This window comes from Pezoporus occidentalis, unplaced genomic scaffold, assembly GCF_034315485.1.
Source record: "Pezoporus occidentalis ecotype Australia unplaced genomic scaffold, CSIRO_AGI_Poc_V1 ctg149, whole genome shotgun sequence".
NCBI lineage: Eukaryota > Metazoa > Chordata > Aves > Psittaciformes > Psittacidae > Pezoporus > Pezoporus occidentalis.
In genome coordinates this window covers 2,119,229-2,133,671 of record NW_026913305.1, presented here as the reverse complement: position 1 = coordinate 2,133,671, position 14,443 = coordinate 2,119,229, and the positions used below count along the sequence as shown (strand labels likewise).

General features: G+C 38.2%; 1 protein-coding gene across 2 annotated transcripts in view; it reads left to right on the top strand.

Annotated features, from left to right (window-relative positions):
- ARHGEF3 (Rho guanine nucleotide exchange factor 3) overlaps positions 1-14,443 on the top strand; it is a 121,454-nt gene that overhangs the window by 18,195 nt on the left and 88,816 nt on the right. The window contains exon 3 of one of the 2 annotated variants that reach the window (XM_062610761.1): positions 9,372-9,452. The exons of the other annotated variant lie outside the window; for it this stretch is intronic. Within the exon in view, the coding sequence (XP_062466745.1) occupies positions 9,372-9,452 (81 nt within the window). The remainder of the gene's footprint in view (positions 1-9,371; positions 9,453-14,443) is intronic. 2 annotated transcript variants of the gene reach the window in all.

The following is a 14,443-nucleotide window of genomic DNA, read 5'->3' as shown; positions in this document are numbered from 1 at the left end:
AAACCCAGAGATTCAGGGATATATGGACTACTTAATTGGTCTTGCACATCAAACTTCTGCAATTCTTAAAACTAGACCAGCACTAGAAGGAGGGATGTTGACTACAAGAGTGAGTTTATGGCACGCTCCCAGGTGTATATAAACTATATAATCCAATATCAATCCTTTAGTCAAGTATATGCTGTTACCTCTGATTAACTATTTGCCAGAAACACATTAAGGAGTAAAAAGTTGTGTACTGTTCTGTGTTCCAGAAAGAGATGTCCTTTGGGTGTTTCCACTTCCTTTTTAAATGGTCCAATTTAATAATAAGCTTTCCTGAGTTTTCTATTGAAAAAGAAAACAGAACCCAAACAATAGTCTTCTGTCTCTGATTTTGAGCAGATCACTCAAGACTACACCAAGGATTCACTTTTCTGATTTTCTTCTACCAGTAGTATTTGAAGTGCTGTGTTTTCCAGAGGGTGGCTTCTAGCTATGAAAACATGGCACTTGCTGTGTTTGATAATGAGATTTTGAAACTTATATTCAGTAACTAAAGCCTGTCAAGAGATGAGAGAAAAACATGCATTGATAAGAAGCAAATTAGTCATTTTAGCCCACATTTTGATTTTCCACCTTGACAATCCAAACCTTATTAAAATGACTTTCATGGATCGCAGTTCCTTGTGATTCTTAGTTTGAATTTTTGATCTCAGTAATTAGTAGTGATTAGTACTGATTGCTACTAGTAATTATTAGTGATTTTCTACTAATTGCTATCACCTTAGTGACAATCATAGATAATTCCCCAGAAAAGCTTGTGAAAGCTAAAATAAATGCAACTTTTTGTCAGGGAATAAAAAACCCAAGTCTTAATATCAGACATGACTGAAGACAGTAGAACTCTTCTTGGGTTTTGGCTCTTTACAGAGTTTGTGATTTAAAGTCTTCACTGAAGCCTCACAAGTAGTTTGGTGCTTAGCTGTTTCTTTCCTTAGGCAAGGGATGTGGTATATTGTTGGCTATAATTAGGAGCAAAGTTGTTATTGTTGTTGTCTTTGGGGTTTTTGTTTGTTTGTTTGGCTTGGTCTGTTTGTTATATCAGGACCTTAGGAATGTGAACTAGAACATTGTAGATACTGTAGGTAGATAGAATCATAGAATAGTTAGGGTTGGAAAGGACTTTAAGATCATCTAGTTCCAACCCCCCTGCCATTGGCAGGGACACCTCACACTAAACCATCTCACCCAAGGCCTTGTCCAACCTGGCCTTGAACAGTGCCAGGGATGGAGCATTCAAAACCTCCCTGGGCAGCCCATTCCAGTGCCTCACCACCCTAACAGGAAAGAACTTCTTCCTTATATCCAATCTAAACTTCCCCTGTTTAAGTTTTAACCCGTTACCCCTTGTCCTGTCACTACAGTCCCTAATGAAGAGTCCATCCCCAGCTTCCATATAGCCAGCCCCCCTTCAGATACTGGAAGGCTGCTATGAGGTCTCCACGCAGCCTTCTCTTCTCCAGGCTGAACAGCCCCAACTTTCTCAGCCTGTCTTCATACGGGAGGTGCTCCAGTCCCTGATCATTCTTGTGGCCTCCTCTGGACTTGTTCCAACAGTTCCCTGTCCTTTTTATGTTGAGGACACCAGAACTGCACACAATACTCCAAGTGAGGTCTCACAAGAGCAGAGTAGAGGGGCAGGATCACCTCCTTTGACCTGCTGGTCACACTCCTTTTGATGCAGCCCAGGATACAGTTGGCTTTCTGGGCTGCAAGCACACACTGAAGCCAGCTCATGTTCATTTTCTCATCAACCAGCACCCCCAAGTCCTTCTCCGCAGGGCTGCTCTGAATCTCTTCTCTGCCCAACCTGTAGCTGTGCCTGGGATTGCTCCGACCCAGGTGTAGGACCTTGCACTTGGCATGGTTAAACTTCATGAGGTTGGCATCAGCCCACCTCACAAGCGTGTCAAGGTCCCTCTGGATGGCATTCCTTCCCTCCAGGGTATTGACCGAACCACACATCTTGGTGTCATCAGCAAACTTGCTGAGGGTGCACTCAATCCCACTGTCCATGTCAGCGACAAAGATGTTGAACAAGACTGGACCCAACACCGATCCCTGAGGGACACCGCTCGTTACTGGTCTCCAGCTGGACATTGAGCCATTGACCACAACTCTTTGTGCGGCCATCCAGCCAGTTCTTTGTCCACCTATCAAATTGATATCTCTCCAATTTAGAGACAAACCTCTGTTGTGCCAATACTGTATTGATCCATTCTATGAATTAAAATAGTTTTGTTTAAATATAGCTTTCCCAAAAGGAGCTTAATTTTTCCTTTAGTAATTTTATATGTAGCACAGCCCTACAGATAAGTACAACTCGGAGGGTGAAATCTGCAGTATTGGATAGGACACAGTGCCCAAGTGGTGGGGGTTCAGAGGGTTTGAACACTGTAATGGGATGTCTTTACCAAAACTTGTGGGTTTTTATCCTGAAATGGTAAAATAGAGTTATATAAGGAACAGTAATCTCAAGTAAGTTGACCAAATTTCATATGTACCTTTTTTAATTAATAATTTAGAAACATTAGCTTTATGAATAAGTGTTTCATCTTGATCTTTATTTTCTGTTCTGTTTCATAAGTGGATGCAGTATCTGGTAGGCTTGTCTTCTAGGGTTTGGAAGAGCTTCATAAGTGAACATTACTATTTTGAATTACTGGAAAAAGATTTCTGGCTTCAAAACCATATATACAGTATGCAGTGGTCTGTAGAGGAAGGAAGTAGGTTCATGTAGTGTATGTTGGCTTCAGTGGAGCGCTGTGAAGCTCTAGGAATTTATAGAGCCAGACAAAGAATGATACAGGTCTACTCTGAAGATATTTTTCTTAGAATCAGGTCCCTGTTGTTGGTTTTGAAATATTGTATACAGTATATCACAAAAAATTTAAGTTTGATCTAGTGAAGATACTCAGGTTAGTTTAATACTGTGAACACTGTGCGCTTCTGTTGTCTTCCCTGGGACTAATTCACTGTAAAATTTAGTTGTGTTGTATTAAAATAATGAAATTGAAAAGCTTTTCCACTTTAAGAACTGCCTAGAGTGCTGAAGGCACTGATGAATTTTGTTTGCGTGCTTCTAGCACTGTATTTTCTTTAGGGGGGCCCCTAGTTTATATCACAGATGATGATAAAAACCAAAACAAACCCCCCAAAAAACAGGAAAGCAAGGGAGGAAGAAAGAAAAATACTGGGAGGCAAAAAGGCAAGAAATGCAGGTTAACATTTGAAACAAACAAGTGTGCAGGGTGGAAGGTGAGGAAAGGAAGGTAGATGGAGGAGGGAAAGCTTCAGGCTTGTTCGCTGCACTATCACTCTTTCCAGAAAACAGATTAAGTGCATATACATATCTGTGCAGCGTTTCTGTTGCAACGCAGTCTGTTCCATCCATCCATAGTGGTTTTGGCTTACTGTGGCTGAGCTCTGATCTCGGTTGTGAAGTGCTCTCTCACTTTTGTAATTCAAAGTTCTTAACAGCTGTTGCAGAGCTAAACCTATCTTTAGTCATTCACTTATTTAGGATTCACCAGGCTTGCAATTACACAGCTAGCTTGTAATGTGATTAATAAGGGAAAAAGGTTCTGCGATGGACTTGTGGCTTACTTGCCAGATCACTCTCTGAACACTTGGGTTATGATAATGTCTGTTGATTATTGTTTTATCTGAGCTTTAACATTTTTAAACTCTTTGGAAAGCAAAAGTAGTTATTCTGGGGTATTGTGCAAAATATATTGAGTTGTTTGTGGTTGGGTTGGTTTGTTTTTTTTGTTTTTAATTCATCTGCTATTTAGAAAACAAATAGAAATAGCAGGGTCACCTGAGATTAAAAAGCTGCTTGAACTGACATGCCCATGACTGTAACGTGAGTAAAAGTATGCAGGAAAGCAGTGGTGAGCAGCTGAAAATCTGTATTTTCATGATGAGTTAGTATGTAGATGCTGTGTGGTAGATACTTACCTTGATGCATGTGGTTTTAATCATACAACCTTTCTTTCTTAATGAGGATCAGAACAGGATAGCTCATTGCTGCATACTGTAGCTAAAGACAGACAACTACTCAAAGCTGACTCCTAACTTGGGTGTGGGAAGTAAGGTTTCGTGACATATAAATCATCACAATTCTGTTGTAGTTTTTGCCAACTGCTAACTGATGAAGGAAGAATTAATGTGTCTGGAATGAGTGTGAGAAGACAAACAAGTTGAACAACTTTCCCTGTTTCTCCTATATCCTTGTTCAATCAGTAGAAATGAGTCATCCTACAGAACTGAACTGCAGATGTTTGTGATTACAAAAGGCACATACATGTTTGGAGAATACAAGGTTACAGTGTTTGCAGAAAGGAAGTCCCATAAATTGCAGATTAACACTTTAAAAAGCTATATAAAATTAATACTATTTGCAAGAGGCCTTTAAATTAGTTGTTTTCTAGTAATGCTTTATTTCAAAGACAGGACATGCTCTTATTAGAAAGCTGAAGAATATTCAGGATAGTTAGCATAACCTGTTATGACAGACTATTTTAATAAAGCAGATAAATATTTACAAAGTAGATTTAAAAAAATCATTTTAATCTTACGTAGCTTTCCTGGTTTATTTGATGTACTTCTCTGCCTGTAAAAGGAGGAGTAGAATTGAAAATTCGCATGAAGAATTCATTTGCATTGGGACTTGCAGGCTGAGAGCCAGTCCTGTAAAGGAAGTGGATGAAGATCCGTAAGAGGATGACTCATACCAGCTTTTATCAGCTTCTGCACACCCAGGAACAGTGACAGATTAGAATGTGCTGAAATAGTTAAAGAAAGAGCAGTCACCAACTGCTGACTTAAGTCTCCTGCACATGAAATGGGCTTTGTAACTGAGGAAAATACACCCCAGAGGCAAGTACAAGTTTAAACATATGTTTAATCATCAGTGTTACAAAACTCGGTATGGATTGCATTTCCTCATCCTGGATGGGATCAAGAAGCTCCTGATTGCAGCATCTGGGAGGAGAAAACAGCGTTGGCTCGCTGGGTCACGCAGGATGGCAGCTGTAACCCAGAGCATGGGAAGGCTATTTGCTCAGCCTGATCAAGGAGTGAATTGCTCTGGTGTCTCTCTGGTTTCTGGTGGGGGTTCTTCCACCTTTCCATCCCACCATTTGCTTTATTCTGGAACTGCATAGCAAGATGTGAGCAGAGGTGGTTGTTTCAAAAGCCACCTTACTAGGTTAAGGCTGCTGCTTGTAGGTGATATTCTATTGGTATTACTTCTCTTGAGACATTTGCTACATACTTGGTTATGACTACCGTATTCTACCTTCTTTTACGCTGTTATTATAGCTGTGAGTCTAGGAAGTTAGAAAAAACATTTCTGAAATACTTAATTGGTTCCAATTCTGTGTCAAGAACCTTTTACCCGAGTAAAAGGTAACACCATCTTTGGACTGCTCTCAATGGTATTTTGTTTATAAATGTGTGTTAGTGAACAGGCTAGTGACATGGCTTTTATATTCTGATGTACAAGTAAATGGAATATTTACAAATCGTGCATAGAGAGTAGCATATATTTAGTTCTTAAAGATCTGAAGAATGTTTAAAAACATAACTTTTAGTTATTTTGTGGGAGTATAAATATCTTGCTAGTCCACCTGTCATTAAAAGTCTCTTCCTTTCTTCCTGCTCAAGCATACTGGTGGTACCTACAAAAGATATTTCAGAAAAAATGAATGTAACTCTGTACTTCCTGTGGCAGTTACTTTCTTGGCTGAAACAAGAATCACTGGAACTGAAGCTAAATCTGTATGGCTGTACCTAAAGAACCAGGCTTTCTCATTTTGGCATGTTTAGGGTGTTCAAAATTTTTTCCACTTTCTAGATGAGAGCAGAGTGTGCTGACAGTGTGCTAAATAACACAGGCAGGTGATTAGGCTTGAATCACCAGTGTAAGTAACTAAGTCACCCTGGAAGGAGCCTCAGCATCCTTAAGTTTTGGTCATTTCCAAGTTGAAGTTATCATTGTAGTGGATGAGAGCTTTGTCTTTAGTGCAGTCTTGCAAAGAGGATAAATGAATTTGCAGAATTTAGAACAAGTATGAAATTTGTCATCTGACTTGTTTTTTCATGCTGTAGAGTCTCACCTTGCACATCATGTACTGTGGTTATACTGCATCTTGCTACATTTTCTTTTCCTTCTCTATTACTTTATGAAAAAAAACCCACAGATTGCAGAAATAGTAGAAAATTCTATTTGTAAAATAGAAAGCATGTTAACAAGCAAAGTAACATCATAATCTCCTTCATAGTCTATTCCAGTGATGGTCAAAACTTGTGGCAATAGCAAATTAACAGTGATAGAAAGTGTTGTAATGTTTTTAGGTTGTCTTAATTCCCTTAATTTCCATTCAACTACCAAAAATGTTTAACTGACCAAGTAAAATATTCAATGATGTGATGCTTCAATCATAAACAATAAGCATTTAATATATATAGAAACTCTTAATGTGGTATAGAAGAGCTTTTAACTGTCTGGGTTACTCATTATCAGCATCTCTCCAAATCATCCACAAATCTCACCATTAAGAGCTGCTTTAGCACATCACCGTATTTGATGCACATACCATGCATTTTGTAGGAAAAAATCCTGCTATTGAAAGATCTCCCTCAGATGGGTTTGATCTTTACTGTGTATGGTATTACAACATCTAGGCAAGTAAGTCTTGAGCAAGCTAACAGAGGAACAAGGTAAGGTTTTCCTATTTCTGTTTAGAAAGGCTTCAGGATATGACATTAAACAGATGATACTGGTAGTACTTATGGAAGATTTAATCAAATCCATGTGAAGTTGACTGGTCCTTATGGAGTATGGCTCTGCTGCTAATCAGCCCCATCGTCATTAAGCTGCTCTCAGTACTTCAGGAGCAATTTTCCCTTCAGGGACCCCTTACTCATTCTGGGCAGCTGCTTACCACTTACTGCAGTGTGTTTCAAAACACCATTTCTGTGATAATTAAAGTTTTTCAGGCCTTTGTAAGCAATTGTATAGCCTACAGGTTTCATTATAGCTGTGTTAGCACTATCACCTCCCTGGGCCCAGAGAGGTGCTTTACCTGGGGTGGAACAAAGTTGTTAACAAAGGCGTAAATTGATACTTGATTTAAATGTAGTTGCCACAGTCTCTTCTGTCTCATGCTGTATGTGGGATTTTTGGGTGTGGGTTTTTCTGGTTGGTTGGTGGTTGTTTTGGAGGTTGGGTTTTTGTTTTTTGTTTTTTTTTTTTTTTTTTTTTTTTTTTTTTTTTTTTTTCATTATCTGTACCTAGGAATCACTTTAATACTTTTTGGTTTTGTTTTTAAGTAACAGTTAACATGAGTTTACATTCCTCCCTTGACCAGTACCTTTCGCTGTTTAGTGGAGTGTACCAGTTTTTTTGCATTCCATTACAGAGGGAGTATGTTTTATTTTTAGGCTGATTTAGAAAAAGCAAGACCTCTTAAGCCCACTGAACAAATCAGAGATTAAAAAAAGAAGTCTTCAAAGTAAACTGCAATAAAATACATAAGTAAATACATATAAAATGTAGAACAGTGTGGATTTCTGGCAAGTACTTTGAAACGTCTTGATTCTCTGAGTGGGTGCACGTGCCTCTGTGAAGTGTGGCTGTGACATTTATTTTTTTTAATGTAAAAAGAGAATCCCAGTGATCCTCCATTGCCAGCCATCTGTTTCCTCTATGCTCACCCTGCTTCCCTTAGAGAAATCCTTCTCCTTGTTCCTGATTCCTTTTCACTAAGACTACGGTATCAGTTCTTATAAACAATCCGTTATTGCTTTATACGCTTGGTCAACATGTAGTACAGTTAAGCTTCTGGTTAATACTCTAATAGTCATAATAAGACAGTTGAACTTTTATTCCCTCCCCCCCCCCGACAGTGATATGTATTTTTAGTTATTTCTCTGACTGTAGAGGGAGCTGGTGATAAAGTTCTCAAGGAAAACAAACATGATGTTTCTATGGGAACATTTAAACATTGTTGTATTTGGAAACAAACAAACAAAAAAATCAGAAACAAAAGGCTGATTTTGAACTTGGTCTTTCCTTGGGGAGGGGGAGGAAAGGCTGGAGAATGCATGAATCAGTTAAATTAACTGCATTTTCCTGCAGGCCCTGAAAATCTCTATAGATGAATGTTTAATTTGAATATGTATTTTTCAAGCTAAATACAGTGGGTCATCTGCAAATCTCTCAGATATGGAAGATAACTTTTCTGTAGTAAGTTGTCATTACATTGCCTTGTAACTACATAAGGAAATACCCTAGCTAAATTTGTAGATTTGTTCTGGTGTGGGAAAGAAAACCTGGGCTAATGCTGATAGCTCATATTAAGGTAATTATGAATAGAAAACCAGAATCCGTGACTAAAATAAGAGCATTGCAAAGTACTGAAAAATGTGCAAGTATTTTAGAATATCCACTTATTTGTTATGATTAAGAACACGTGTTTTCCCTGACTATGAACTTCAGTATCACTGTGGGAAGTAGAAATGAAAATTCATAAATATTAACCTAATCTGTTGGCAGGAATGTAAGTACTGTTTCCTGCTGTATCATCAGCTGCTCTGTCATGTTTTGCATTCAGTGGTGAAGGCCAGAAGCTAACTGTATATTACCAGCTGTCTGGTTAGTTATATCCTCATTTAAAGAATGGATTCTCACACCATCTTTTAAAGTGAATTCAATTACACTACTCCTCTTGTCCTGTCACTTCTTACCTGGGAGAAGAGACCAGCTTGATTAAAAGAAATATTATGAAACACAAGGAGAGGGGAATTTAAAGGGAAGGTTCTCATATCCTACAGTGAGTAGGCTGCTTAATACCTGCACATTCAGAATCTTCCCGTTTTCTGTTTAGCGGAATAGGGGAGTTGTGAGAAAATTGAATTTCTTTTGTTACGTTTTTGCCGTCGGAATTTTGCATGCGACTGAGGGAGTACATGGTAATTTACAGACGGCTCACGGAGCACGGTGGCAGGAAGGTACCTGCATCCCAGGTTTTGTACGTTGCGCAGCAGGGGGCTGTATTTACCAACTGGATGTGAATAGCTGGTGGTTGGTTAGTTTTTCTGTGGGGCTGGGAGTGACTCCATAGGGTATTTAATTTAAAAAAATGTATAGTGCTTTAATTCCATTTCAGGCTTAGCCAAACTTCTCTCACACACCGATGGTTGTCCTTTGTTTTGGAGGAATTAATATTACAATACTTGGTTTCATGGTATTTTTTTTGTATCAGTATTGAAAAAGTAAATTCTTCAATCACCTGAACCATTTCTTCTTTTCCTCTTTGAAGGTTATTCCTGTGTGATTTTGCTCATAGTATTTATGTGTGCTGTGCATGTAAGACTGGACTGTGTCCAGCAGTGTCCTTCAGGTTTGTATGTGTGCTTTATGTAGTTTTCTCCTGTCAGCCTGGAGAGGTCTCTCTTACAGCTCCTAAATAGCCTGCTTACAGCAAAACAACTGTGAAATGTCCCCTTATTCTGTACACTGCAGTTTGCAAAAACTGTATACAGTAACTTTGTGGTCATAAACAGAGTAATAGTGTTTTATATTCCTCTGTTGATGTGGCAGGTTCATGCAACTGAAGCAGCTGTCCCTGCCTCCCTGGGAATACTGTCCCTGAATGTTCATTCTGTTTGTTTTTCTAATAAACAGTACAGCTAGGATGTGATCATGTTTTTCTCTTTCCATGCCTCAAGCCTTTCAGCAACTGAGTTCTACCTACAGAAACACGTAATTGTCACAAAGAGCAGATAGAAAGATTGTCAAAGGGCTCTAGAAATGTCAAAATAATTGTTTTAGATTCTGATGTCCTTATTTAAAGGAAATGGTTTTGTGTTAAGTTCCATCAGAGATCTTGAGTATTATTTCCTGGCCTGTTTCAACTCAAGCTGATCTAATCAGAGATCCAGTTAATATATTTTTGCCCAACAAGGAATCTGTGACTGTCTTTTTTGCCAGAGTATTGATAGTCTTTGGAACTGTCTCATCCATCATTAGACCACAGTTGATTTAGGTTTTGTATCTGCTAGGTGAATGTATGAGGACAGTTAGTAGCCTGGTGAAACAAGAAGCTGTGTTTCCCCTGAGGAAACTGCTAGCCCTTTTTCTCAGCCTAATCTAGCAACTTAGAAATTGCTCAGGTAAACAAAATGGAGCAAAATTTGGGATCGGGATGGATGCTTGTTGTCTTAATTTGCTACAAAATTCATTACAAAATGAAGTGAAAATTTTGCCAAAGCACATGGATTTCTTTGGTTGCCAGCACTGACTTCTGATGAAAAATGCTTGGTTATTCAATGTATCTGTATTTATTTGAAAGTCAAATATCTAGAATTTCAGGTTCCTTACAGCGACTCATAGACTGATATTTCTGTGGGAATGGGAAGGGTTTTGTATGAAGCTGTTGTAAAGATGTCATAACATTCACTTTTTATTATGTTATTGTCTATTAGACATTGTAATCTGGTGTGCAAAGATTTACACTCATGATATCAGAGCATCATTACAATAAATGTCTTCTATGGTAATTTAATGCCTTAATATCATTCTAGCAATCAGTTAAATCTCAAATGCACTATAGGGCAAATTTTTCTTTGCTGAGGCTTCTTCTCAGAGTAGAACTCATTCATTACAAGTGTACTGTAATGCTGTTCTACTACAGCAAAGATGTAACTGTTTGAGGTTTCCATTTAAAGACAACTTAATACTGCATTGTTTCTTTTCTGCATTTTCTTTTCATGGTGCAATTCAGTTTAGCATGATCACCTTAGAGCTCTTGGTTAACGTATTACACGTGGTGTTAGATTTCTTTGTGGTTTAGGTTTAACATGCAATATTTTTCACTAGCTTGTAATTTTAAATTCTTCTCTCTTGAGAACAGCTGCCTGTTTTTATGGCCTTTGGGGAAGACCATTGCACTTGTTTTCCCGAACCGGGGTGCCTGATTCATTATGATGATTTAAAGAACAACTTTTAATTCTTCCCTTTCCATAAATGTACTTGAAGGAAAAAGTTGTGACACATTTTTAGTTTAAAAAAAATATTTAACAACTCCCCACTCCACCCCCCCCCCAACTTTTATGTCCCTCAGTAGGATGTAAGGGGGAGTGGGAAGTTATGAAACCATTTACTTTGCTTTTCAGGTTACCTGGAAAAGTCAGATATGCAGAAAGATGTGTGTGTGGTTTCAAGAAAGCCTAGTTTCCTCAGGAAATGGCTTATGACTGTGCTATCTTTCTTGCCAGTAACTTTTCAACCCATTGTTTGGTTTCATTTAAAAAAAAAATACAAAAAATATCAGAGCCAAAACCCACAAGATTTAATGTAACTTTATCTGGGTGGGGGTTAGAGACCCCAGTTAGATCACCATTGCAAGGAAGGCTGCCGAAGAGTGCAGACATGTTCTGTTCTTCGGGCAGGACCCTACCAGCAGATGTGTTGCTCTGCACTAACCACAGTCTTTCCATGGCAAGTGTCGCAGGGCTAATGAGACAGAATGTGCTGAGGTGTGGGGCGAAACACGGGGCCTGCTGCCACAGAAACCAGTCTTCATCAGTTCCACCCCTTGCAGTGTTTATTGCAGCCAGTGTATGTTTTCTGCTTATCATGTGTGCTCGGTGCTGCTTCTCTGTTCTTTACATTCAGATTGAGATCACAAGGTCAGGTGCCATGCACAGGATATGACTGCTGCTTCAGTTAATTCTGTTGCCACATTCCTCTATTAAGAATGAGAAAGCAGTTTCTTATCGTTAATCTTTACCCTTAACAAAGAGCGCGTGCTGGAGCATTAGACTTGCAAGGCTGAGCTCTGTATGTTCTTCCTTGCTATGCCCCTTCTCCCAAATGATTGACTCATCTCATTGCTACATATATATCTCCCAGTTTGAGGTTGTCAAGCTTAAGAGATCTACTTATAGCGGTATTAGGCAAATAATGCTGTCAATCAATCTGGCAGCATTGTTAAATTGTTTGTGTTTAATGCAAAAGACCCCACTTTTGTTGGAAGTGCGGAGAGTGTTGGGTGAAGTGAAATCTGTTCATATCAATTTTTTATAGAATCATAGAACATCATTTTTATGCATTTGGAAAAGTGCTGTACCAAAAGCAAGATGGTATTTTATTAATCAAGAGATATACTATAAGTGATGGGATAAAATTCAAGAGCTTGGCTCTAGAAGCATATTCAACAGAAGTAGGGTAGGACTTACCTTCTGTTCCTGTTGCTCTGGCTAACAACAGTAGTTCTGGTATCCATGGCCATAAAGGAAACGGTAACTAATTTTGCATCTTCATTGATCAAATCAGCATCTGTTTGGATTTCTTGTATTGAAGAAGGAAAGCAACTAAATACTTGTGTTTGTTAAGGTAATCGATAACAAATCTCATAACTAACATAAAATAAGAAAGATATAGGCCTTCCTGGTTCCAGGCATGGACAGCCAGTCTTACCTTGAAAGAGATGAGGAAATTTTCTCCATTGACAGATCAACCCATCACTGGTCCCAAAATCCTCCATCTCTTGTCTGATCCATGTGAACACGTGGATTCCTGGTTTTGCAGGAAGTGTATTAATTCAGAAGGAATAGTAATAAAAAAAATCAGTGTGTGTGTTCACACCTGGGACAAAACAACAAATACATATGTTCAGAGTCATCACTGGTATCATGTTATTTTATAATTATAGGATTTTGTACTTGTAACAAGATTATTTATCGAAGTTTTCTGTGTGCTTTTGTAAAGTGGTCGTGGGCTGAAATGCTTGTAATGTAGTTAGTGTGTTTATATTGAAGAGACTAGAAACCATAACTTATTTCTGGCAGAAGCAGAGGTAAGTGAACATTTTCTGTCCTGTGTTGAAACTTTGACTGGGGCTTTAACAGAACAATAGTTTCAACAGGTTTTACTCTACTGCATTCAGGGTTTCTATAGTAATTACTATGGCAACAGTGATGCAGAAAATGTTCCCACAGGAACCCAGCTGTGAATAATAACTAACTACTGAAAATGTTTTGCTTTTCCATCTCAGGTGAAATAGCCCTTCAGAAATTATGAATAATGAAAGCGTGGAGGTTTTTTTGTTTACTTAATGGGAAGTCATTCTGCTACATAAAAATCCAGTTATTATGAAAGGGGTGTTTGGTTTCAGACACCTTTTGAATGTAGTGCTGAAGCCTCCTCCCTCAGACCAGTGAAGAGTGTTAAAAACATTAGGTGTTAAATTTGGCACTGGCTTCAAATGTTTCATGTTGTAAAGAAACTTCCAATGCCAAATATGTAGTACAAAGTCCTCTGCTCAGAAATTATAACTTAGCTTTTATTAGCAGCATTGTTATGTAAATGCGTTTACATAATTCTTGATGATAAAACTATCTTGGTAGCCTTCTGACCTCACTGTGCAATGAAGATCAAGATCACAACAGTCACATGGTAGAGGTCAGTATTTGTTGACTTCAGTGTCTATTTATAAACTGCCTTCAAAAACTCTCTGCAGAAATAAATTTGTCAGTGTTTGTGTTAAACAGAATATCCTGATGTCAGAGGATGCATTATTTATTGAAACTGTTGTTGAATCTAGGTCTGCTTGAATGCATAAACTGGCCTTTGTGCATCTAGTTGTCTTGTTTGTGTTTATTTCACTTTAATTTAGAACAAAGGGGAAACCGGTCTGGTGTTTATGATATGCATGAACTTTTAAACTGAAAGCATTTTGGGGCTTGATTTGGTACCTCTACTGTCATAGAGTAGGACAAAATGCTTATGGAGCTCAGGGGATTTATGGCCACAAAAAGAAGTTTAATGACTTGCATCAAAGGAACTGAAACAAGGGAAATGAAAGTAATGGATATTGAAAGGGCACTGCTTATTCTTTTCAAGATCTAAAAGAATATGTTAAAACTGAATAAGAAAATTATTAAGATCACTTTGTTAAACATGAGGCGAAAAGAGTTTTCTAAGCCTAGGGGTCTGATAGTTGCTCTTGCAGTTATTTATGCAACTTAAGAATTGCTGTGCAGATGGAAATGAAGATGAAATCACTGTTTCCTTTGGGTACCTGCAGTGGACGGTCTGCTAATAATGCAAGTGAAATCTTACAAATCAAAATGTCTTTGGGTCTAAAAGTTGCTTAGTTTGATCTTGATGTATGTATATACCACATACTGCTTTAAACTTTGATTCAGGGTCCCTTGTAGTTAATTTTGGTGCATATAATGTAACTTGAGGTAAAACAAATTCAGTATACTGGCAACTTATTAAAGATAACTGGTTGCATTGGGTACATAACTAAAAATGTTTGCTTGCCTCAGATATTTCAGCTGTTTCTTAAGTATTTTGTTAAACTTAGTTGTGTTTATCATATCA